This window comes from Dermochelys coriacea, chromosome 17, assembly GCF_009764565.3.
Source record: "Dermochelys coriacea isolate rDerCor1 chromosome 17, rDerCor1.pri.v4, whole genome shotgun sequence".
NCBI lineage: Eukaryota > Metazoa > Chordata > Testudines > Dermochelyidae > Dermochelys > Dermochelys coriacea.
The window spans coordinates 9,117,299-9,143,778 of NC_050084.1; the positions used below are offsets into that span (position 1 = coordinate 9,117,299).

Sequence of the window (26,480 nt, forward strand, 5' to 3'; positions counted from 1 at the left end):
CTCAGCTGAACCATAATGGCAGACATGGCGAGTGACCCTGCTGTCATTTTAACCACCAACTGTGGAATTAAAAAAATTTAAAAAAGCCTACTGCATCTATTCAGAGTCACTTCCGCTCGCTGACGCGGTGAGACCGCGGTTGAAGACGGCACTAAGGAATTCCAAGTTGCCATGATTCTCCATTAACACTCAACACGCCTGCCCATCCCGCCCCCCCCCACCTCAACTGTCAAGCTCTGACCTTAGTGTCTAGTTTTGGCGGGAAAGGTCAGCGGTATAATAGCCCCTTGTTTATTGGTCACCTCAAAGAATTAACATCATTAGAGCTCAAAACCCCCTTTACTGGTTACCTCAAACACTGGAGGACTCTGTCCGAATCCTTGCAGAATGGGAGCAAACAAAAGTGCTCTCAGCATGAGGAGGGAGCAGAGACTTGATTATCAGCAATTAGTGAATTGATGGCTCTCAAAGACACTGATTGAGGTCAACAGTTCCTATTAGCAATAGGGAAGGAAAGCACAAGGGCAAACTGTGTCAGAACAGAGCCCCGCTCCTGAATGATGCCTCCTTAAAGAAATATATTTAAATGCCTAGATTTTATGCAGTGCCAATGACAGATTACAGAACCATCCCTTAAGTACAGTGCCTAGTGCCAGAAGGCCCTGATCCTTATGTGATACCTCCTTATAAATACGGTTAATTATTTTCCCGTAGTATATTAGCATCCAAACCACACTAACTGTCAAGGGCCCAATCCTGCAAACACACACACACGTGAGTAACTTTGCTCAAGCATACAAATCTATTTGCATTCTTATTGCAGTCTCTTGTCACTGAGGTCCTGATCCAAAGACTTCAATGGGCTTTGGATCAACCCCTTCTGTGACTCAATATTTAAACTAATTTCATCTTTAAATATCAGATTTAAAATATAGCTAACATATTTAATGTAAGAGTTAAATCATTCATTTGCAATCTGCTACCCTGCAATATTCTTTATTAGCGGTGTCATTACTTGAGTTATATTCATTTTTCATTACAAAGTTTGGTCTCACTCAAAAAGAATAGAATTAAACCTTTAAGCCCACTTATGATCAGGCACAGAAGCAGGTATGGTGTAGAATACACAATAGCAGACAGTTTAAATGTGTCTTCTGCTTTCATTTGTCCAAGGTGTTTGTGCCAAGAATCCACTTGTGGCTGCATTTCAGTCTGTTTTAATGCAATTAGGGTAAAATTTGTTTTTAAAATGATTAAAAGCGTAACACAGCCCAGTGTTATGTACCCTCTAATAATCTTCATTCTGTGTGGCTGTGTCTTTGAAACTGTATCAGAGCAGTTTTATCACACGCTATGTGTATTTTTAGTTTTCTAATCCCTTCACTTCCGGAGGGGCTGTTGGGAAGGAAAAAAAAAAAACTCACTTATTTTAAAAAAACAGACATCTTACATAAAAGGCAGAAGGACTCACTCTGCTGGGAAGGACTGAAAACAAGTTGTGATTCATATACTAACCTGTGTGCCTTAAAAAGGCTAGAGATGGACTTTAGTAATGTTACTTAATGGGGTTATACATCTACATCTCAAAAAACAATGCAGCAATTTAAAAACACTTGAAACAACTATGCTTTATAGAGTTGCAAACCAAACAGGTCACATTCTAAAGTAAGTTGCTTGGTTGTACTTTTAAAGAGACAAACAGGGATTTAATTCTTCCCTTTCACAAATCTAAATACACTCCAGCCTAGAAGTATAGGAAAGTCTCCATTGATGACAAAGGAAGTCCTGATGTGATGCTTTTCTACTGCAAAGAGTTAAAATTTGTGTGTATCCCCGGCCAATGAGAAAGTGCCTGGCTGTATCCTCCCCCAGAGCTGAAGGGCCCTGCTGATTTCAGCACAGCTGCTACCTGCAACTACATCTCTTCAGTAGCAACGCACAAGGGGAAGGTGCAAATCTGAGCTTCTCTTTTCATCTCTATGGTGACAAAAAGCTCCGCTGAGAGAAATAAGAGTCCCTTCAACTCAAAAGGTTTCTCATTTTCAATGACTGCCTTTCACAATATTTTAATTAAATCTGTGTGGGGAAGCAGGAAAAAAATGTACAGCTAGCATGCTTCATTTATGATCAGTTATACTCCAAAAAGGTAGTTTAAGTATTTTAAAATAGAAAGCCTGTGGGCTGAAGATTTAAAAATAAGCATACTAGCTAACTGCACAGCTGTATGAACCAATGTGCTGAGAGAGAAAAAGATCTTTTCCCTTTAACTAAATGACAGGTTTCAGAGTAGCAGCCGTGTTGGTCTATATCCGCAAAAAGAAAAGGAGGACTTGTGGCACCTTAGAGACTAACAAATTTATTTGAGCATAAGCTTTCATGAGCTACAGCTCACTTCATCGGATGCATTTGGTGGAAAATACAGTGGGGAGATTTATATACACAGAGAACATGAAACAATGGGTGTTACCATACACACTGTAACAAGAGTGATCAGGTAAGATGAGCTATTACCAGCAGGAGAGCTGAGGGGGTGGGGGGGGAACCTTTTGTAGTGATAATTAAGGTGGGCCATTTCCAGCAGTTGACAAAAACGTCTGAGGAATAGTGGGGAAGGGGGAATAAGCACAGGGAAATAGTTTTAACTTTGTGTAATGACCCATTCACTCCCAGTCTTTATTCAAGCCTAAATTAATTGTATCCAGTTTGCAAATTTATTTCAATTCAGTCGTCTCTCATTGGAGTCTGTTTTTGAACTTTTTTTTGTTGAAGAATTGCCACTTTTAGGTCTGTAATCGAGTGACCAAAGAGAATGAAGTGTTCTCCAAATGGTTTTTGGATGTTATATTTCTTGACGTCTAATTTGTGTCCATTTAATTCTTTTACGTAGAGACTGTCCAGTTTGGCCAATGTACATGGCAGAGGGGCATTGCTGGCACATGATGGCATATATCACATTGGTAGATGCGCAGGTGAATGAGCCTCCGATAGTGTGGCTGATGTGATTAGGTGTCCCCAGAATAGATATGTGGACACAGCTGGCAACGGGCTTTGTTGCAAGGATAGGTTCCTGGTTTAGTGGTTCTGTTATGTGGTGTGTGGTTGCTGGTGAGTATTTGCTTCAGGTTGGGGGGCTGTCTGTAAGCAAGGACTGGCCTGTCTCCCAAGATCTGCGAGAGTGATGGGTCGTCCTTCAGGATAGGTTGTAGATCCTTGATGATGCATTGGAGAGGTTTTAGTTGGGGGCTGAAGGTGATGGCTAGTGGCGTTCTGTTGTTTTCTTGTTTGGACCTGTCCTGTAGTAGGTAACTTCTGGGTACTCTTCTGGTTCTTGTCAACTGCTGGAAACGGCCCACCTTGATTATCACTACAAAAGGTTCCCCCCCCCACCCCACCCAGCTCTCCTGCTGGTAATAGCTCACCTCATCTGCTCACCCATTATTTCATGTTCATGTATATAAAACTCCCCACTGTATTTTCCTCTGAATGCATCCGATGAAGTGAGTGGTAGCTCACGAAAGCTTATGCTCAAATAAATTTGTTAGTCCCTAAGGTGCCACAAGTACTCCTTTTCTTTGACTAAGTATGTTAGAGGAAGCAGGTTTTACTTATGTCTCAGCAAAATATGTTGCAGGGTAGCACCGCAAGAGGCTGCTTTTCAAAAGGGCAACTGAGCACAGATCGTTCATGATAAGGGCATCAACATTACAGAGAAATCCGTTTATATACCATCCTGCAGCAAACACCGACTGCACCCTTGTTGAGGCAACAAGCCACAGGACACAAAACACAACACAGCAAGTCTAAAGACCCAGGAAGACGACAATATAAAAATGGAGTCAGAAGCTTTACCTTTGGTTTTTAAAAAACCTCAGATGCTGTGATCAAGAAAATAAAAAGCCACCCACAATCTCAAAGGAGTGGATGGTCCCCTCGGTAACCTTATATACAGCATTAGCAACAGCAGGATGAGGTAACCCAAAACATTTTTATTACAGCACTGTACAAACGTAAGCGATGAATATTTTCTCACAGCAGGACATTTGAAAGAGAAAGCCATGGCTGCCAGAAGCAGGCCAGGAACCATCCCTTTCTCAACTCCGCTCCTTTCCCCTATTCCCAAGCTCCAATTATTTGTATTGCAGTAGCACCTACGAGTCCTAGTTAAAAAAGAGAACCCCGTTTTGCTAGGTACTGTTTACCTACCCCTGAAGAGCTTGCACTCTATGCAAAGCATCGTATTCCCAGTTGAATGTATGAAGGTTCTGGGAAACAGGTATTACTCTGCATTTTATATTCTGGGTTAGCAACCAACATCTATCAGACAATACCAAAATAAACTTTGGGCATCACGCTTATGGAAAAGCCCTATTGAAATTAATAGGGATGAAACCAATGGGAGTCTAAAAAATTTGGACACAAATCAGACGTCAAGAATTATAACATTCAAAAACCAGTCAGAGAACACTTCAATCTCTTTGGTCACTCGATGACAGACCTAAAAGTGGCAATTCTTCAACAAAAAAAACTTCAGAAACAGACTTCAACGAGAGACTGCTGAATTGGAATTAATTTGCAAACTGGACACCATTAAATGAGGCTTGAATAAAGACTGGGAGTGGATGGGTCATTACACAAAGTAAAACTCTCTCCCACCCCCCCACCGCCCGACTCTTCCTCAGATGTTCTTGTCAGCTGCTGGAAATGACCCACCTTAATCACTACAAAAGATTCCCCCCCACCCCCACTCTCCTGCTGGTAATAGCTCACCTTACCTGATCACTCGTTACAATGTATATGGTAACACCCATTGTTTCATGTTCTCTGTGTATATAAAATCTACTGTATTTTCCACTGAATGCATCCGATGAAGCGAGCTGTAGCTCACGAAAGCTTATGCTCAAATAAATTTGTTAGTCTCTAAGGTGCCACAAGTACTCCTTTTCTTTTTTTAAAGAAGTTCTATAGAGGTGTTTGGGGTTTGTTTGTTTTTTTTAAAAAAGAGAATGAGACCCATTTGGTAGGTTTATTGAACCATCCCAAAGAATTCTAAAGCAGGGATACATAGTAGAACCTCAGAGTTATGAACTGACCAGTCAACTATGCAGCTCATTTGGAACCACAAGTATGCAACCAGGCCACAGCAGAGACACTCCCTGCCCCCCCCCCCCCCAAAATCCACAGTACAGTACTGTGTTAAACGTAAACTACTAAAAAAAAAAAAGTTTAAAAAAAGATTTGACAAAGTAAGGAAACTGTTTCGGTGCTTGTTTCGTTTAAAATTAAGGTGGTTAAAAGCAGCATTTTTCTTCTGCATAGTAAAATTTCAAAGCTGTATTAAGTCAATGTTCAGTTGTAAACTTTTGAAACAACCACCAAAACGGTTTGTTCAGAGTTACAAATATTCCGCTCCTGAGGCATTCGCAACTCAGAGGTTCTACTGTAATTCTTTATCACATCTATGGGATGGCTTCCAAAACACTGGAACAGTGAGAGGCAGATATGGAGCTTTAGACCCAAGAAGGCCACACCTTTCCCCCAAGAGGGCTTGGGGTGAGTATCTTAAGCTTATTTCAACAATTACAGACACTGACATGGTGTAATTCTGCCTTTGCTACAGCACATGCAACTTCAGGTAAGTCACTTTACCTCTCAACCTGAGTTCGCATTCATAATTTGGGGAATAAACTTCCTTACCTGATTTGGGTACTGGGAGGGAAATTAATATTTACTGGGCACACTGAACTCCTTGGAAAGCAGGGTCTATAATAGCACAAGTATTAAAAGGAGAACAAACACATACTACCAATTTAAAAAAAAACATGGGTTATATGAAGTGACTTGGTTTCAGTACAGTTCATAGCGGACCCATGTCCCCATCACCCAGGAAGCCAGATGTAATAGATCTGAATTATCTGAGCACTCCAAAGAATAGTCCTCTTTGAGAGGGACTAGAACATATTGGTAATAATAGCACCACTACTGGCAGCACTGTACCCATTCTGTGGATAGGGACATCAGGATTGGCCTGGAGTCTCCAGGAATTAAACATTATGTCATGTGATGAAATCTCCAGGAATACATCCAACCAAAATTGGCAACCCTAGGTGCAGGATAAATTTGCATGTAAATCTGCGCTGTAACCTAATGGATAGAGCCCTGGACTGGTATGCAGGAGACCTGGCTCTGCCTTGCTCTGCTGAATGACCTTGTTACTGCCCTCTCTGTGCCTCAGTTTCCCCACCTGTAAAATGGGGAAATGATACTGACCTTGCTTTGAGATCTACTGATGAACGGTGCTATACAAAAGCAAGGTATTATTGATTATTATTAATGCTACATTTTAAAATATATTTTCTTTTTAGTACAATAGCACCTGATGACCCCAACAGAGATTGGGGCCCTTTTGTGCAAGGATCCATACACATGCATAGTAATGAGAGATTCTCTGCCCCAAAGAGCATAGTCTAAACAGACAAGATGGACAAAGCAAGTATTATCATCATCCCCATTACAGATGGTGAATTTAGGCACAGACAGGTGAGATGACTTGCTGAAGGTCACACAAGGAGTTGACGGGAGACCCAGGAATCAAACCCACATCTTCTTAGTCCCAGTCCAGTGCCTTAGCCACAAAGCCCTCAGACCCAACAGAAAACAGAGACGGACTCTCCAACAAGTCCAGTTATTTTTCCAGTATTTCCTAGCCCATTCCAGTAGCCAATCTTTAATGCCCTCTAGAGAAGTCTGCATTTGATTTAAAGGCAAAGGAGACAACAAGAGCAAAGCCAGCTCCCTCAAGTTCTCAGTTGTTTTTTCTAAGCAGCTGTAAGAGATGAAAACAAGATGTTTTATTGCTTAAAGTAGCCAGGGTTGTTAAACATGTAGTGTTCTAAAATGAAATGTGACCCCTTTTCAGAGCCACTTATAGTCAAAGGTATGTTTTTAAAAATAAACACACACAAGGGGGGGTGCGGGGGGAGTCAGTCAGGACCAAAGGTTTGTTTCAGGCTGACAGAAACAGAAGTGCCCATTTTTCATGTAAATTATTTTTTAAAGTCATAATCGCTGCTTCAAGTCTAACTATCCCTGTATGACAGGTTTCAGAGTAGCAGCCGTGTATGTAAAAGCCCTTCTCCACATACATACTTTCTTGAGGGGAGGGAAGAAGAAAGAAAAAAAAAAAAAAAGCTTATCCCCACAAAGGAGTATGAAATAAATTGCTTTACTGAAGGTTAATAATATCCTGTCGCCGTGGTAAAAGACTCAATTACAAAACCTTCAGAAGAGCTCCCAAGGAACTCATCTGCCTGCAGTGACAGAGGTTTAAAACAGCCAAAATACAGAGAAAGGCTAAGCCCTATGCAAAAGAAAGGGAAGGGGAGGGTGGGAAAGAGTGGGGGAGTAAAAAAATAAAAAAAACAAACAAGCTGGAAACTGGACACTCAAGGTTATAAAGAAAAAAACAAAAAACAAAAAAAAAAACCACGATTCCTCCCTACACACACAATTCTCTATAATCTCAGCAAGAATTATGGCCTAGGGAGACCAGCGCTAATTTTAGTACCAGATTTATTATGCAGCAGGGAGCAGGAATCAGTGAGGCCCAGCTCCCTCTCCTAATAGGCAGAACTAGATCACGCTCCTGGAAAGCTCTACTGAAGAACAGCTTAGGCCTAGTGAAAATAAAGCCCATAGGAATCCCCCGAATCTCAGCGTGCTGTGTTCTTCGGCGTTCCAGTAAAATGTAATGGATGCCAAAGCACATGACTTAAGGCTCCCAGCATGCGGATGGGGGAAGAACAAAGTAGGAAGGCATGAGGTTCCAATCATTAGGGTGGGATCCAGGAGACCTGGGTTCAGCTCCCTAATCAGCTTCTTGTGTGACCTTGGGCAAGTCACTCAGGGTATGTCTATACTGCATTGTAAGCCCAGGTGTCCAGGTCCTGGGCTTGTGGTCTCGGAGGTCCAAGCCCACACTTGAGCCTCCACACCACACGAAAAACGGGGCTGACATTTGCTGGAGCCAGGTCTCACAGCAATGCCAATATGCCCTCACTACGCTAACTCAGGTCCACAGCTTGAGCTGCATCCACACTGTAAAGTGACAGAGCTTGGATTAAACTTTCAGTGGGATTCGGACTTATATCCCTAGTAGGATCCTGGGTCCTCAGTGCTTGCTGACCCAAGCCAGACTGGTGGTGTGTGGACAGAAGGAGGGCTTGGGCTCAAGGCTTAGTATGCTGTATAATCATATCGTAATGGCCCTCACCCGGGGTCTGGTTGGGGAGTGTGGCCTAGTGGTCATGACCACAACCCCTAACTGTCAAGGGGATTGTGGTGGGGGAGCCTGGGCCCGCTCACTCCATTGGGCTCTGATTCAGGGCCCTTTGGGCTACCAGTGGTCCGGCAACTAAAGCTGCTTAAGGCTCTCCTCCCTGGGCCACTTCCTCTCATCCTCCCCCTGGGTCAGCTTAGTCCAAGGCTTTCCCCCTGTTGGGGAAGTCCAAACCAAATAAATAAGAGAGGGTTACCAATGTCCAGGCTCCACAGGTGGTGCGGGAGGGATATTTCCATCTCTGGGGTGGGTCCTCCCTTCCCTCAAGGAGGGCCCCTTTGGGCAGCTGTATCAGAGCTTTTAGGATTCCCTCTTCTCTGGGCTGCTGGGAGCTGTGGGCTGCAGGTCTGCTTAACTCCCTTTCTGCTACCCAAATGAGCAAATTCCCTGTCTTAATTTCTCCAGCAGAAAGAGCATTTGCTGCAGGTGTGGCATGGCAGGGCGGGACAGGCTGAGCCCAAAGTAATCCCTTAACCCTTTGTTGCCTGCTGTGGGGTTTGTACACCCCATCACCCACACCTTTAGTCTCCCTATGCCTCAATCCCCAATCTGTAAGGGGGGGATAACACCTCTACCCCACCTAACTAACAGGGGCATTGTGAGAATAAACACATTAAAAGATTGTGAGGTGCTCAGAAATACAGTAATAGTGGCCCTAAAAGTTTTTTTTTTTTTTTACAGTTAAGTAATCAGAGACAGAGATTGAGACATGTCCCAAGGTTCCAGGAATAAAACCTAAGAGTCTTGACTCCTATAACCTGCCTCTAACGGCTGGCTTGCTATAAAACAATATGCTGCATGCTACAAAGTAGACAAGAGATTTCCTTAGATCACATGTTTACCAGAAGCATGTGTTAAATAACAAACCCCATGTCTCATTAATACTCATTACAGCTTTAGCTCACTATGCCTCTCTTGCCCTTTCCACTCCCCCTCACCCCCCCCCAAAAAAATAATTTAAGAACTGCTAAGTGTTGCTTTGTATTTTTCACTGTCCTCATTTGCTCTAATCACATTACTATTAAAAGGCCAATTTTATGGTAGCCTGGTGCACTGAGCAGGCTGATCAGGTGGGTCTGGCTCTAGAGAATCAGTTTCTTTGGGCATTCATGAACCTTGTCCCTTGAGCATGTTTCTGTAAAGTGAAACATTTTAGCTTTTGGCATGCTTCTCCCCTATTAGTCCTCTTCTTCCCTGCCCCCAGTCTAAATGCTGCAAGCATCATTCTTAAACAGATTCAAATGCAGACCGAAACCTGGCATGTTAGGAATACCATTTTTAACAAGCTAGTATTAAAAATAAACATTCTGCAGAGGTTTTGCACCAACAATGAATCAAATTGATCTCTCAGCTCCCCACAAGCCCTACCGAGAAAATTTTAAGGCAATTCATAATGGAAAGTTTAAGTCTCTTTGTAGAGAATGAAGCGAAGTTATCTATAAATACTCAACAAAAAGGCAAAGATACACCACAGCGGTTATCACACTTCCAGTATGTCTGCTTCTCAGCCCCTTTTGACCAAAAAGAAGTCCCAGAACACACACGAACACGAACACACACACACACACACACACACACCTGAGCAATCTCAGAGGTACATGATTAATAGACAGGGAAATTACATAAAGTGGCAATTAAGGGTTTGGAATCACCCTTTTCCAAAATGAGAAATATTTTTGGCTATGTTTCATGTGAGAATCTCAAAGTATTTGGCAAGCACTAAACTTCCAGGCATGACTAAACAGACACCTCTGTGTCTCCAATTTTCCAATCTGTGAAAGGGGGGTAACCACCACCTCTCTCACTCGCACACAGAGAGATTAAGGATAAGATTTTCAAAAACCACCCTAAGGAACTTAAATGCTTTTGTCTCAGAGTTAACAACTCTGGAGTTGTAATGCAAGACTAAGCCCTGGTTATACCGACTGTTTCCACACTGTGGAGAATTACACATCCAAACTTTCCGAGGGCAGACACGGCCTAAAAGCTTTCTGAAAAAATAGGCGAGTTTAGAGTCCAAGACTGCCACGTTTCAGAGTAGCAGCCGTGTTAGTCTGTATTCGCAAAGAGAAAAGGAGTACTTGTGGCACCTTAGAGACTAACAAATTTATTAGAGCATAAGCTTTCGTGAGCTACAGCTCACTTCATCGGATGCATTTGGTGGAAAAGACTGCCACGTGAGAGACTTAAATACACATCTAGGCAATATTTGTACTGAGAGTTCCACTGGTGCAAGGCCAGCACATAGTTACATACAGGCACCTTTGCAACATACAGGCACCTTTGCAACATACAGGCAAGATATTCAAACCATTAGCTCGTACTGAGTATTTTAGACCTTTAACCCTGCCAGGCACCAGGAAGAACTCATGCATAAAGCCAACAAGCTTCCTCCACACACAGGATCACTAACTGCCTAATCCACACCAGTGGCCAAACCATGCAAGCTAGGACTTGCTCTAGTCTCTGTTCCACTTCAAGGAGTGCTTGGTGTGCATATATCTGGCTGGATTCCAATGATCCCCTGTTCTAGAGAATGGAAGACAAACAGATGCTGTTGGTCCTCCTCTCATTTGGAATAAACTTAACACATTTCAAGGAAACGAAGGGAGACACACCCACAACAGCAGAAAAATTGCACCTGCCAAAGATACTTAAGAACATTATGAAAGAGCAAAATTTTCTTTGATCGTCTCTGCATAAGATGTTTATTCTGTAAACCAAGTTCCTTTAGTTGTGGATAGGACCCAATAAGGTTACTTTTTCTACAAGGATACATATATTTTGCTTTGCCAACATTTTGTAATTATTTGCCTTGTTATTTTTATTTTACTTTCTACACATTACAAGAGATCTTTAACATGTGGCATCAACTAAATAAAGTTCTATACATGTTCTCTGAACCATCAGGTACTTAGATACTACAGCTAGAGGCCTTAAAAGCATCTAAGATAGACAGTCACAGTTTATGTCTATAATTAAAGTTCCCATCAAGTCTTAGGTTCTTTAGCATTAAAGCCTTTTGATGGGCAACTGCTCATTGATATTTTTTTTTTATTAAAGCATTTTTTTAAATAGATGTAAGATGGAGAGAGAAAAAGTAACTGCTGGAGACACCTGTCAAACTGAGATTCAGAGATCTAAGCTGCCTTTTAATTAATTGCAACTCCAATGAAATCAAAGCCACATTCACAAAACTTTGGGGGAATTTTCCTATGGAGCTTCCTTTCAGCTAGCCTTTTACTTCATGGGGAAAATTAATGGCATTGCTGATTTGGCCAAAGGAAAAATCCATTATACAAGAAGATAACTGTTCCTTGGTAAATAACTTGCTGAGCTCAATGCACCACTGTAGTAACCTCCCACTTTGATCACAGTTCATGAAACTAATTGAGTCAGGAATTAAAAACATACAAATACCATGGCCAGAAAATCTCTCTCATTCCTTTCCACCACCACCACCACCACCCATCCACCCACCAGAATCTTGGACTGACTATGACAGGAAATCCCCACTCTGATACCCAAAAGGGAAACTAGGACAAACAACTATGATAATCTGTCTCCAGTGCTCCGTGCATCACTGTAGAAGTGCATCAAGACACCCAAACTCAGGCCGGCTAGGTAATACCTCTGGTTTGCATAAAACAGAACAGCCTACAGCCACCCTCCCCTACAGCATGTGGAGATGACAAGGCACCACATAGTGAAAGTGGTGTGGTCCTGCTGGACAAGAGAAAAAGCTGGACTCCAGAAGTCAGCCTATGTGGAAATAGGGATAGAAGGCGTGGCCCCATGTGGCACACAGCTCAGTTCCATAGGGGACATAGCATAGTCAGAGAACCCACTTGGAAAGGAGGAGGCATACTATCTCTCTAGCGCTCACCTTAGGGTACATCTACACTGCAGTCACACTGTGGATGTACACAAGATAGCTTTAATCTAGCTAGCTCCGGTACTGGAACAGTAGGGGCTTCATGGACTTCTATACAAGCTTGCCCAAAACCCTAGGTAATTACCCATGCTGAAGACCCTGCTGCCGTAGCTTCACTGCTCTGGTACCCAAACTAGCCAGATTACAGCTAGCACAGGTGTATCTACAACTGCCCCATGACTTCAGTGGTAGACATTACCCCCCGCCACGATTACTCAGGTGGGGTACTGGATTTGTCCCCACATCACAATGCACTGCTTGAGTTATTCTCCCCCAATTCTTCCAGTTCAACTGGTGCAAGCCCGTCTCCCCAGTCACCGCACTAGTTTGTACCATGTGACAAGCATTAGCCATAATTCATACCACAAACTACCTTTCACACTGCTCTGGTCTACCCTACCCTTATCTAATTTCCCCCCCTACGTCTCACTACCGCTGCAGCTGTTCAGAAACCCTGTTGTACCACGAACCTCGTGATTCCAGCAGTTACAAGTCACAGCCCAACACAACACCGACAACAGTTTGGGCCCTAAGTATAAATTTTTGATTTTTTTTTTTAAACTGAATATTTTAATCAATGCAGCACCATAGTAACGATAGAAATAGCTTAAGTTTGGTGCAGTTTTCTTTAATGCATTTCTTGTCCATTGCTCATGGACACAGGATCTCCCCATAAGCATGGCCTGTATCAAACATACCATACAGAAAAAAACAGAGCATGCTAGAGCACTCAACTGGCATTCAAGAGACCAGAGTTCTAATCCCAGCTACGCCACGCGAACCTGGACACGACACTCAGGCTTAGATCCTCAAAGGTATTTAGACTCCTAACTGCCTCCAGGCCTGTTTCCGCTCCAATCTTTTGCCTTTGGGACAAGGACCGTCTCTTACTATGTCTGTACGATACAATAGGGCCTGATCTCAGTCGGGACCTCCATATGCTACTGTAATATAGTTAAATAGAACTTTCCTTCCCACTGAATGCTAAGCTATTCTAGAGAATCCCAGGGTCAAGACACTAAATGAAAAATGTGTGTTCCTCAGCAGACAGTGAAGCTGATTTCCAAAAACCCACAAAAGAGCTTTTCACAGAATACAACTTGCACAGTGTACAACTTTCAATTCCAGCTTCAGTTTTATTTTGTTTTTCCTTCCTTCCCTGGTTTCACCATGTGTGTAGTATAGTTAGGGGCCTTGGAATATCTGCTATGCCCAACCCCAGAAGCGGTGGCATTTCATTGGCAAGGGAAACATTTAGTCTATTCATCTGCGGCACTTTGGAATCCTCCTGCACGAGATATGCTGTATAAATGTAGGAGAAGAATATCAGCATACTATTGTTACATACCACAGATTCAGGGTGGAGGAGAGACAAGTGGTTCATAACATGCCCATGCCCAAAAGGCAAGCTGCATGGTATACTGTGCCTGAGAAGGGCTTATTCTCCCAAGAACTTTCAATTCTTTTAGCAAGAGCAACAGAAAAACTGCTAATGACATGTTCCCCATCACTGCCCTCTCCAGCACTGGCCTATTCCACTAGAGTGACCAATGAAAAAAACATTTGTTATTGCTAAGGATTTTAAACTGACAAGCTTTTTCAACAAAGCAGGCCCCAGTCACTATCTCTAACTCACAACACAGGCTTGAGACATCCACAGACAGAGTGAAAGCTCAGTTTGGTTGGTTTCTTTTAACCTCTTTGCACAGTTGTACATGATCTGAAATTGTCCTTCAGGAAGTTTCTGAAAAACTAAATATTTATACAACAATTGTTACAAAAAGTCTCCTAGTAGTTCTCTATTTAAGAGGCATTCTGTTTGCTTCAGCATTTAAAGAGCTGAAAAATCTGTCAGGCCTTTTGGTTTGGATATGAAATTGGGATTTTCAGAGCCTCTTTTTGTCTCATGTCCCTCATCCTCCTCCCTGATGCAAAACTGACCCATAGAACAAACTCAAGCTAAGACAGGTAGTCGGAATATAAAATATAGATGGAAAAATGCCTATTGATTTTATGACCAAGGCTTTTGGAGGAGGCAGGGAATCTTATTAGCAAGACTAAGAGGGGGCAACTGAAGGGAGTTGTCCAAGATTTTGTGCTTCAATCAACCAAAAGCCCTAGCTAAAGAATGCAAACTTTCCTATCAATACACATGGATCTGACTCACACAGCCGGGATCCATACCAGAACTCTGTCCAAGTTCTGTGGCATTTGGATCCAGCAGTGGAAACGAGGTCAGTCCCATCTCTGATCATTCACACATGCAGAGAAAAACAAACCCAGCAAGCCTTCACAACTTTAAACCATGGGAACTACTTAATTCACTAGGTATTAGTCTCTGCTTCCCCCCCCCACACACACACACACACGCCATTTTCCCTCCCACCTGCCTGGTCCCCTCATTACCGTCACTCAGCATCAGTTTTTGCTACAGTAGTTTTCTTGGACCTTTGCCCCTTCAGTCAGCTTGAAGCCTCTTCTCTATTGTACACAGGAGTCTTTGGGAAATTAATGCAAGTCTTTGCTTGGGGGATGAAGAGGGTAGATGCATTCTAGCTCCGTTATTCCACCCCTTTCTTCCCCCCCCACATCCCTGCCTACACACACTTAACCCACCATCCTGCAAACACAGACTTGCGTTTAACTTTATGCGCTGAGTTCTACAGGACTATTCAGAGACTGTAAAGCGAAATATGTGCACAAATCTTTGTAGGATCAGGGCCTTGCTTTGTAATTAGTTTACAAAGCATGGTCTTAAATAAAAATTAAAGCTACTGGATTGCAACAATATAGCCATGTGTAGATATCTAGGAAAGCCCAACAACACGGAGCAAGATAGGAGTGATTTGGTACATTCTTGAAACTTTCTCTACAATCAAGAAAAATAAAGGCAACACTTCAGACAAAGAATTCAGGAGAGAGGGGAAGCAGTGAAATCCCAGGGTTTGAAGTACATTTATCGATATTGCAAATTGATTAGATTAAAGGGACACGGGTCTACTTGAGAATTTGTACTGCAATAGTACCTTAGAGACCACAGTCTGGATGGGGCTAGGCACTGTACATACATTAGTAACATAACAGTCCCTGCCCCAAACAGTTTACATTCTCAAACGCCAATCCCTACAAACAAGCTAAGCATTTGCCTCATTTCAACCATATGAATAGTCCCATTGAAGTCAATGGAACTACTCAAGCGATTAAAGTGTGCTGCCTGTCATGCTGATCGCTATTGTTTCATTGTTTCCTCACACTCTCCCATCTGCTTGTATCCATTTCTTGTCTCACACTTAGATTGGAAGCCCTTTGGGGCAGGGACCGTCTCTTAGTTCTGTGTTTGTACAGTGCTTAGCACAATGGGATGTGTCTGCAGGATTGGAGGCTAAAAGAGAGCCCGTCAATTATTTAAAAAAAATTAAAAGGAGCGTCAGATACTACATCTACCCCTGCATCAGACTGCCAGTTTTTGCAGTTTTACAACACTTCCCCCCCCCCTTAAATAAACGTCTCCCTCTGGGTGAGACCCACAGAAAACAAGTGAAACTGATTGCAACTTTACAAGAGAAGTCATGAAACTGACTATACACAAAGTACGGTCAACTGCATAAAGTAATCTTCTAATCCCTGTTCTAGGCTCCCCAATTCAACAAATCCATTTAAGAATGCTCTTTAAATCCACACCGATTCGGCAAAGTACTTATGCACGTGCTTGAGAGATATAAATGGGACTTATGCATGTGCTCAATTTCTTCACTAAATAGGGACAGACTGCTGATTTAGGGCCATAGCCATCTTAATAGTTACTTGTAACAGCAACAGGTAAAACATTTTCAGAGAGAAGTGTGATTTTCTAAGCTGATGGACTCTGTTTAAGTGCCTTTCCTCCCCTTACTATATGACCCAGAATACCTTTCTATTTAAAAGCAGTAAAAGCTGAAATCTAGTAAAATAAAATAAAATAAATAGGAACTGAAAGGGCATCTAGATATACAGTAATTGGGCAAAGAGCTTGTTTTTTTTCCTCTTCATCATATACCTCTATCTTATACATACACTTGGTTATGCTTTTTCAATAACTTTCCTCTTTAAAAAGAAGTCACAAATTCCCCTAATGTCTTTGATTTCACAACATTTGGGAGAAAATCACCAAAGTCAACAGCCAAAAAAAAAAAAAAAAAATCCATTACATTAACTGGCCTGTCACTGGCAGTGACAAATAAATGAATTTGATGGTTATAGATCAATCATTACTGGATCTACCCACAGGCTGTAAAAGGCTGAGCACTTTGCAGACAACACGTACTCAATTTGGAGACAGAGTGAAACATGCCAGGGTATTGGCCACCCTACTTCTCTTCACCTCTCCCTCTTCCGCACCCTGTCCTCAACTCACCCTCACCAAAGGTTGGTGCAGGGGGCAGAAAAAAAAAGTGTCTTGGAAGAAACTATTGGGGGGGGTGGAAGATATAGAAAAGGGCAGGAAAGGAATACGCCCACCAAAAAGGAACCCAATCCAGTCATCTCCAACTGGTTAGCAGCAAGTCAAAGGGAACACAAGTACATTGTCATCATCACTGCAAATAGGAGCCCTAGGCATGGACCTTATTTTGTTAGGTGCTGTACAAACAGAACAAAAAGCCAGTCCCTGCTCCCAAGAGCTTACAATCTAAACAAACACAAAAGACATCCCTAGGCAGTGATAACGGGGAGACATCTATTATACCCAAATTCATAACAGTTTCTTGGTATTATAGACAATTGGAGTGATTTACTTTGTGCCTGGGGAGAAGAAAAATGTTTATTTCTCAAAACAAAAAAAAGCCACATGCCCAGCTCAAAAACCCTACCCTTGATAAAGCCCGGGACATTTTGCCAAATGAAAAAGCTTCAACATGCATTGCTCAGTTTCATTCAACCAGAGGGAAAAAGTATTAAAGAGCATGGCTGATGCTGCATCCTGGGTGGGTCATCGGCAACTGAATTTGAACCTGGGACTTCTGGATCTTAAATTGTGAGCCTCAACTGCTGGAGCAAAAAGATCTAGCTCCGTCCGGCAAGGCTGTAGCAGGCTCATCCACCATTGTGTCTGCCCCCGCTGTCAATAGAGGGAGACTGAGCACCACGCTTCATGGGTATGGGCTACACGCACCTACTGGCTGGGGAAATTCATCTGGGTTACCCAGAGTAAGTGGATTACACAAGCATTCATTGAACAAGCTATGTAGGAACTGGCCACTAGCAACCTAAAGTAGTCCCTACCAGCTTTACTCAGCACCGACTTCACACTACTCAGCATGCACAAGGAGCACTAGTTTTATTACTTTAAAAAAAAAAAAAGTGACCAAAAAAAAAAAAGGAATTGTTTCCTTCTCGTCCATTTACAAACAGGAAGAAAGTCACAAGGAACAAATCTGACTGCGCTGCTCCACTACAGGCTGGTGGGGAAGAAAGGGAGAAGAGTCTTGAGTTCTGCTCGTGTGTTTAATTCCCATTTTTGTGAAAAATACAGCAAATTCCACTTCTCACCCTTTACTTCAGTAACCCTGGGAAGCAGTGGGGCAAATTGCGGGGCGTATAGAACAGAGTGAAACAGGAATCACCACCAAATGCTTGGCTATCATAATGCCACTGCAAGGTGAATGCTGTATAAGAAAACAGACAATCCGGCTTGGATTGACACAGCTGTCCAAGGGACTTAGACACCTGATTTCCATTAAAATTAAAGGGGGTAGGCATCCAAACCCCCTAGACAGTTTGACAATCTAGCCTGTATATTTATTCTGGCAGGACATGCTCTCTGCTTACTGCTTTGCAATAACTAGTAAATATATATTAGAGTTTAATAATGCATGATCGAAATGAAAGGGAAGGCTACAAAATTCTGCTTTTCAATCAGAATGGAGGGGAGGGTGTGCATGATTACATGCTTATGTTCCACATGCCCAGACAGCGATCTGCCTGCTTACATGGCTAGCTGAGAGACTACCTACCCATGCAGAAGCCTGTATGCCCATTTGCACACGGAAATTCAAAGCAAGAAAACAGCTGACAATCTGTCCACTGAATAGCATCCAAGGTTGAAATAAGGCTCTGTCAGGTTATTTTTAATAAAGCTCAACGCTCTCTTAAAAGGTTGAAATGAGACATGCTTTCCTGGTGCATCCAGATAAACACACAAAATCCTCTCAGGTCAAAATCTTTTCACTGTTTTGCAACTGAACTGTCATCTGGGATGATGTGTCCACGTCATCTGTGGATGGCATTATTTAAATTTGAAATACAATCCTGAAAAATGTAATGACCTCCGCTCTGGGTTGACAACAGGCACAGAACCCAGGATATTCAGCACCAAGAGCACAGGCCTCTACCCTTTGAGCTGAAGGAGTAACTCCACTAGCTGGCAGCAACAGTAGGCTTGTCCTTTGTGTAGACCATCTACTGGAGAAAAACATAACACTTTTAAGTCAGCAGGTTACACTCAACAGTGTTTTGATAGGTAATCTTCCCTATGGCGAGTGGTCCGATCTACTCCACCTGCTAGGACTATTCACAACAAGCAGCACTGGACCCTGATACCAAGTGTTTGTACCCTAGGGCCTGATCCTGTGAACACTTGGGCACATAACATGACTGCCATGAGTAGCCCCACTGATGTCAAGCTTCCATTGGATACTTGTCTGCCTCTTTTTCATACAATGCTTTTCACATTTTCCAAGAGAGACAAAGAAGGACCCAGACATTGGAAAATACAGAAGAAGCAAATTAAACGAGATAGTTATCTTATCCCCTGCCACTTAAAAAAGTAATATCTGCAAATGTGTGTGTACGCATACACACACAGAGTTTATTCCTGTTTATCTGAATAAAATCTATGTCCCCTGTGCTATTCAGATAAACATAAGGCATTTGGATAATCAAGAGGGCATCAAACAAGCTCTGCCTTTCAATCAGAAACAGCTGGACTTCCCTGCTGTCACTATACATGTGCAGTAACAGCAAGGCAACAGACTCCCTAGCACCCAGGCTCCTCCTGCAACTGCCCAGCTCGGTGTACACCCCAGCACTGGCTCTTGCAGGCTGCCTGGGGAGCACAGAGGCCCTGGTGAAAAGGGAGCTAGGCACCTCAGTCCCCAGGGCGCTCAGGGGCAGCAGCCAGAGCCTGAAATATGACACTGAACAGACCAAGAGGTAGGGTGGGCAAGAGATGGGCAGGCAGGCAACTGGGCACAGGCGTCAGGGAATTGCATGCTGACAGCTGGGCAGTCTGGCAAACTGGGGGGTTGCACACAGGCATTCGTCTTGTGGACAGGTCTGTCGGGGAACAAAGAAGAGATTCAGATAATAGGGTCTCTCTCTCTCAAAAACCCTCAACTGTTAATATCCTTATTGTTAACACTGGGAATGAAAGAATTTGGTCTTTTTTCTCCCATGTACATATTGTTTTCTTTTTAAAAGATTTTCAGGTTAGTAATGCTATAAATGCTCCATTATTTCAACGTTCCTTTCAGAAGCTGGAAGTTCATCAGAATTTTTACCGGCTATTTTACCAGCAGCAATTGCAAGATTGTATTTGTATATTTCCTTCATCTCAGTCTTAACCATATTCTATAGACTCAACAAGTTTTACCCTGCAGCAAAATTTCTTAAAACCATGGTTGCAAGTTGCCCTAGCCTTCACAAGAAGAGTAGGATTACACATTATGGTGTACTCCGTTAGAAGCAAATGCCTAGAGATCTGCTACGGTCATTCTACAAAGGAGAGAAAGAATTCTCAGCTGTTACAGCCCTGCCACTTTTGCTCAGTAACTGATCTGCATCATCACTGAGGTGTCAAATCCTGAAGACACAGGTAAGGGAGCCCAAAGAAAAATGTGTTATCACAACCCTGTTTGAAAGACAGCAATTGGCCACCTCTAAACATTCGTTTGATTGGAGCATCACAAGGGGCGGAAAAAAAAAAAACCTTTTAAAAAATAATTTGTAGACGCAAAAATAATTTAAGTGCAGAAATAAGCTAAGTACATGAACTGGCAAAGGGCTGCACACAATCCTAATGTTACCATATTCCATCTCTGCGCTGACAGAACGTAAACAGTAAATTCACTCTTTGAACAGCCCAACATGCCACCTCTGAAGGTTGGCTCGGCAGGTCAAAAGGCCTACTGCCAGAGAGGTGAGGAAAGCACTGCTACATGTTATTTGTGACTGAGAACGGGGAACATTTCAAGTACCCAGCTTCCACCAATATATTTCAACAACAATCACTTTAGAGCGCAAAAAGCTCCTGTTTCAAAAAAGAATTAATATGATACTAAACATAACAGAAAGATGAACTACTGAGGAAAAAAACTCTCACAAAAAGGTAGACATTTCATTAATGGCATTAATCTCTATGGACTCAAGCATCAACTAGTTAATTCGATTGAAGCACAGTTGCATTTTAACACTGAACATTTACTGCTCAACTAGGAGAGGTGAACTGCTATACTCTAAAGCCTTAATTCAACAGCTAATTTAAAAAAACAGGTCAAAACAGGTTTTTATTTATAAGATGTATTAAAGAATATTATGACAGCACTAATATTAAATCTGTTCTTTATTGCAACTAATTTACTTTGTGTTTCCTTACAATTTTAAGCCTTTTTTTAAAAAGAAAAAAACTAAAAAACACAACCTGCTAAATAAAAGTTTGAATCCATTATTAAAGAGGATTGAATAAAAATCAGGATTAGATGTAAGCAAAATATGCTTAGCTTTCCATACAGGGTGGCTTCACGCTAAGAGTGAAAGCCTACATATGTTCCATCATTTGCCCCCTAACTTAAAGATGTTTACTATCAAGATTTTTTAAAAATCCACTTAGCAAAGATGACCTGATTTTGCATTCAGATCTTTAATGTGGAAGAATATTTTTGGCAACAATCACTCAGATCCATAATACTCATTTATCATCATTACAAGCTTTTGCGAACAATACTGACAGTACAGACAGCTTTGGTAACAGAAGACCATTAGAAAATGAAAGGTGCTTTAAAAAAGAAAAAGGTGCAAGGGAAACATATTACGAGGCAAGATGACCTTCAATAATTTAATTTCAAGACTAGTTAGGACTTCTGTAGCTTTAAAGAATGCACCGTGTGAAACACAGCACTACTCAACAACATAATCCCAAAGCTATCGAATCCTACATAACACAAAACTCTTTGCTTAGTACAGAAATAAGCCAGCCCCCTCTTTTGTCAATAATTAGCATTAGCTACATTTTAAGAAAGTAAGAGCCCTCAAGGAAAGGTTTAAGTACATTTGTTTAGTTTTAATTTCTGCATGTAGATTTTATTTAAATTGCTATTACTCCTCTTGCTATATGCCCAGCATTGTTAAATTACACATTTTCTTCTGGTTGTGTGCTTTATACAGTATATAATGTTATAGCATCATGCACTATTAAATTGCTCGCTCTCATGAGGGATTATGTACAATAAAAATATTAAGTTAAACTTGTTTAGGCAGTCTCTACCCACCAGTTTCAACCACTATTCCTTTTTTGCTTGTGTCTACAGCTTCCTATTCGCCTCCCTCCCCACCCCCACCCCCACTTCTTAATGACTGGGCAGTACTAGAACAGAATACAGAAGCAATCCAGGTTGATTTTAATATATATCAATGTTGTATACCATTTGAATTAAGTTTTGGCAGTGGAGACAAAGCAAAAAGAGAGGAAAGTTAACTGTAGAAACTCTCTTTCAGACTCAGACTTCTAAAGTCAAGTTAACTGATTGCATATTGGAATTTGAAAAACTCATCTACTGCTTTTGCAAAACAGAGTTCTAAATAGTAATAACTGTTTCAATTCCACAAACAGGTCCTCCAGTACCAATGGTATCAAGATATATTTCAGAGATAGCATGCAGATGAAAGCTTCTCTGCACATGACTAAAGTGTCTGTCCCAACATGGAAACTGACCACATTATAACAAAGTATGCCCTAAAAGGAGCAGTTCACTATCCAATAAGACTAGTAGGATAAAAGACTTAAAGCTCTTTGTTCATCCTTCTTGCAAAGACATACCCAATGCTCATAAAAGTTCAGAGCTTCATACCAATCAAGAACTCGTTGCCCACCACTTATTAGTGCCCAAACACCTCTCAAAAGTTATACAAAAGAAAACTCGCAAAGCATGAGGGCAGAGATTTATTCCCATCCATCAAAGCCAAGGAGCTCAAAGCTCAGCCTGAAACGAGCAAGAAACCCTGCACTTAAACCAAAAACTCTTCATAAATACTGCAGCAAGATATGGTACAAAATACTGTAACAATTGTAAGTAACACAGCAACGCTCTCCCATTACGATGAGAAAAAGCTAAGACTCCTTCAGACTGGCACAAATAACTGAGACTCCGTAAGGAGATAGTTAAACTGGAGACATGTAATATCGCACAAAGCAGCTCTCCTGTAGTTTCACAGCCATATGCTGATACCCTTAAGACGCCATGCGCTCCAGCTTTAAAAGCTTTCATTGCCAATTCCCTGTTTGAAACCTGAACTGCCTGGCAACAATGACTCTGTGTGCCTAAAATCCTATTATTGATCTTCCTACTTACCTTAGGCTGTGCTCGTCGGGGAAATGCAACTTTAGGGTCAATCTGAGGGAAAAGAATGGGGAAAATCATGTTAATTTTTTTAAATCATTGAATTATTAATCCCTCATTTCTCAGGTTTAAAATTCAGCGCACTGGACCTTCTAGAGAAATTTAGGAGCTAATGGACTATGGTCAGATTTAGAGTGGGACTGAATTGATCTCGTCTGTAAATGATATCTAGTGCATTCTATACTACAACTTACATGCTATACAAGATGCTCTGTACTACTTTTTGGGCTGGTGCCTCTCCAACGAGAGCTGGATGTTAAATATTACCAGTATATTCTGTAGATTTGTATAGATTTTGGATCACAATCTTAATCTGCAAGTTTGTTCAGCTTTCAACACATGCCCCTGGGGGTTCTCTTTTAAAAAAAAAAAAACAAACAAAACTCCCCATCCCCCCCACAATAAAAAGATAAAAAACCACTGATCCAAATTATTTACTTTTAAATTATTAGAACTATCTTGCTAAAACAACTGTAAAGATTACTTTTTATAATTGCATTCCTAACCGATTTGCTTTACAGTTGCCATCAAAGGACACAGGTGGGCAATAAAAAAAAAAACCTGTGAAGGGTAAAAAAAAAAAACACCACATGAGTGCTAAACCTAGAAGAAACCACATTCTTCAAAGATTTATGAAAGAGACTTTCTATGAAGGAGCTAACTCAACTAATCTTAAAGGGAAAGCTGACTGCCACCGAAATAAAAAAACCCTGGTTTCATCCCTTAATATCTTACTTTTAGATGCAGGGTTTACTGTCTGTTTTACTTCATAAGTTTAAAAAAAAAAAAAAAACAGGTCCCCAGTTCAACAAGCCAGTCTGGCAATTTTAAAGCAACTTAAAAATAAGATGTCTTTAAAAATGACAACTGTTTCCTGCCATTCAAGGTGTTAAACAAAAAAATACACACCACCAGATTCATGGCTTGTTGTAAACAAAATAATGCTTCAAACTGCTACCTTTAAAGAAAGAAAGAGAAAAAAAAACACTAATGAAAGGTCTATATGCTGTTGAATTTCCTCCTCTTCTTTCACAGCATTTGCTCATAAACACATCCTTAATAAAAAGTTTCAAAAAATGGATGATTTAAGGGGAAAAACCATGTGTATAACTGCAGTAACATTTAACAGCTTCCAGTGTTACTTTTTTTTTTTTTTTAAACTATATCCAACTTAGATCCTGGCTTTGTTAAAGGATGTTATGAAATAAAAACTATTTTAAGAGAATATTAATTTAAGATTATTTTGTGGACAAGGAGTTGAGGTTTTTTAAACTAATGCTATCAGATGTTGCTTATGGTGATGTCACTGACAGGTCACCCACCACATCGCTCTATGTACCAGTAGTTTTATTCAACTAAAATGTCAAAATTGTAAATGGTACAATCATTCAATACTCGATTGATAAATTAATTTGTCTATATTATATAGAAGGGTTTTTTTTTAACATATACCTGAGAAATGAGTGATTACATGCCACTTTATTGTTCAAAAAAATATAAAAAAAGTCAAATCCTTTATCTAGAAAGCTACCCTTTTTCACAGAGATTATTATCTACAAATATATTCAGCATTGACTAGGTACTTGTCTACCAGGGAAATACAACAGGTGTGGATTTTCCATTGAGATACCCGAAGGCAGAAACAGCTATGCACATTTCTGTATCAGCCTCCAAAGTTATACCGTTTGTTTTTTAAACACAAGTTATCAAAAAGAGAAAGATAATTAAATAGACTCCAATCACACCACAATGGCATTATTGTAAAGTTTGCCACTGGCAAAAAGTTGTATCAGCCATCAAATTCTAAAGCACAAATACTCAGTTTACGGAGGCCAGTTCTCAAAGCAAAGGGGTCTTTACACCACAAGGAAAATATTAGGTTCCAATAAGTTAATTTTTCTCATAGGGAAACTTTTGGTTAAAATGTCACTACATGTTCAAGGGAACACACAATCAGCATGGCAAATCCGTACCTTTTGCACATCCCTGTCAACTACTGAAACCACCAGCAAAACAAAGCAAAACTTCTACCAAAAAAAAAAAATTAGTTAGTTAGATACAATTCTACTTACTGTATCTACAAGTCCTCTATGAAATGACTATAATACTATTTCTGATATGAATGGCCATTACCTAAACAAAGCTTTTAACGCAACAAGAGCTCCGTTTCCATGCCAATACCCAACCGATCTGATCTGCTTCCTGTGCTAAACGTTGAAACAGAGTCAAATGCTGTGTTATACTAGAGAACAGTTACTATCATATGTCTACAGATAAATGGCCGAGTGAGAACTTGGTTGGTCTTACTTTTTGAAAAATGTTGTTTTCACGAGTGGGTTCTGTTTAAGTAGAATCAATCACTGCAGCATAATCAAATCTGATGAAAGTTTATTTTTGTCTATTTTTTTGCCCTTCCCCTGCCCAAGAGCAAATTAAATACATTCCAGTGACTCAACTGCAATGTAGGTCTAAGGGAAGGAGGTAAAAAATCATCAATAATAATTTTGGGTGAGCTTCTAGGTTGTAGTTGTTTTTTTAATCTAGTTCAAGAAATTTTGCCTGCCTTATCTTTTATCTAAACTTATTCTTTTTGTTAAAAAAAAAAAATCAAATACAGTTGTACAGCAGAAATCTGGTGAGAGCTTAATCTCAGAGTTCAGTTGAATCAGTTATCTTGCCGTATCTGATTAAACCTAAAATCAAATTATTAAGGAATGTGAATGCATGAGCTACGTGTTCAGACAAGCCCAACAGAATTTGCTGGGCAAATTAAAACGTTACATTCCACCTGCTGCTGTAGGGTTATTTTTTAAAATGCAAGTTTAAAAAAAACCAAACAAACATGCACTCATGTCGGGCTCAGTTCTTCTGTTCTTTATTTAGCTATATTTACCACAAAATAAGTCTTTAACAGCATTAAAACATAATCCCGCCAACCATCAATGCTCATGTTGAAAGAAAACATTTAAGATCCAAAACATGTACCATAAAAGACAGTTACGAACAACAAAAACCACTTGACACATTTAGCAGATGTTCTGCCAGACAGTTAAACCAAGGAGATTCATCCCTTCCCAAAGTTCTGTCCCTTTCAGACAGCACTGTACCAAAAGCAATAATGACCTTTACTAGTGTCCTTTTTTCTAAGTTTGCTGAGGCTTATAACTGAAACCAAGTAACAAGACCCAAACGCCACTTTTTGGCATAGCACTGAGAGAAGAATTAAAACTAGAGTCTATCTGCATAAACACTTAGTGTCCACTGCCAGATCCAATACTGAAAATGTAACATGTGGGGCAAGCCATGCAATTTACATACAAAAAAAAGCAAAAAAGTAACAAATTGGCTGACTCTTTTGTGCATTTTCCTCCATTATCCACTGGGGACTTATTACAGTGAAAAGCTTCGCAAAAATGATAATCTATTATTTTTGCTTCTTTAGCACCTTTCCTCCAAAGAGCCCCAACCGTTTTACTACATTAACTTGTAAGTCTCACAACACCCTCCTCCCCCTTGCCTCCAAAAAAACCCACTTTGAGAAAGGGGAGACTGGAAGAACTTC

At 40.9% G+C, this 26,480-nt stretch overlaps 1 protein-coding gene across 16 annotated transcripts in view; it reads right to left on the reverse strand.

The window, feature by feature from the left end:
• MSI2 (musashi RNA binding protein 2) overlaps positions 1-26,480 on the reverse strand; it is a 397,386-nt gene that overhangs the window by 361,528 nt on the left and 9,378 nt on the right. For all 16 annotated transcript variants that reach the window (XM_043499279.1, XM_038375345.2, XM_038375348.2 and 13 more), the window contains one exon: positions 22,871-22,912. In XM_043499279.1, coding sequence (XP_043355214.1) covers positions 22,871-22,912 — 42 coding nt within the window. The remainder of the gene's footprint in view (positions 1-22,870; positions 22,913-26,480) is intronic.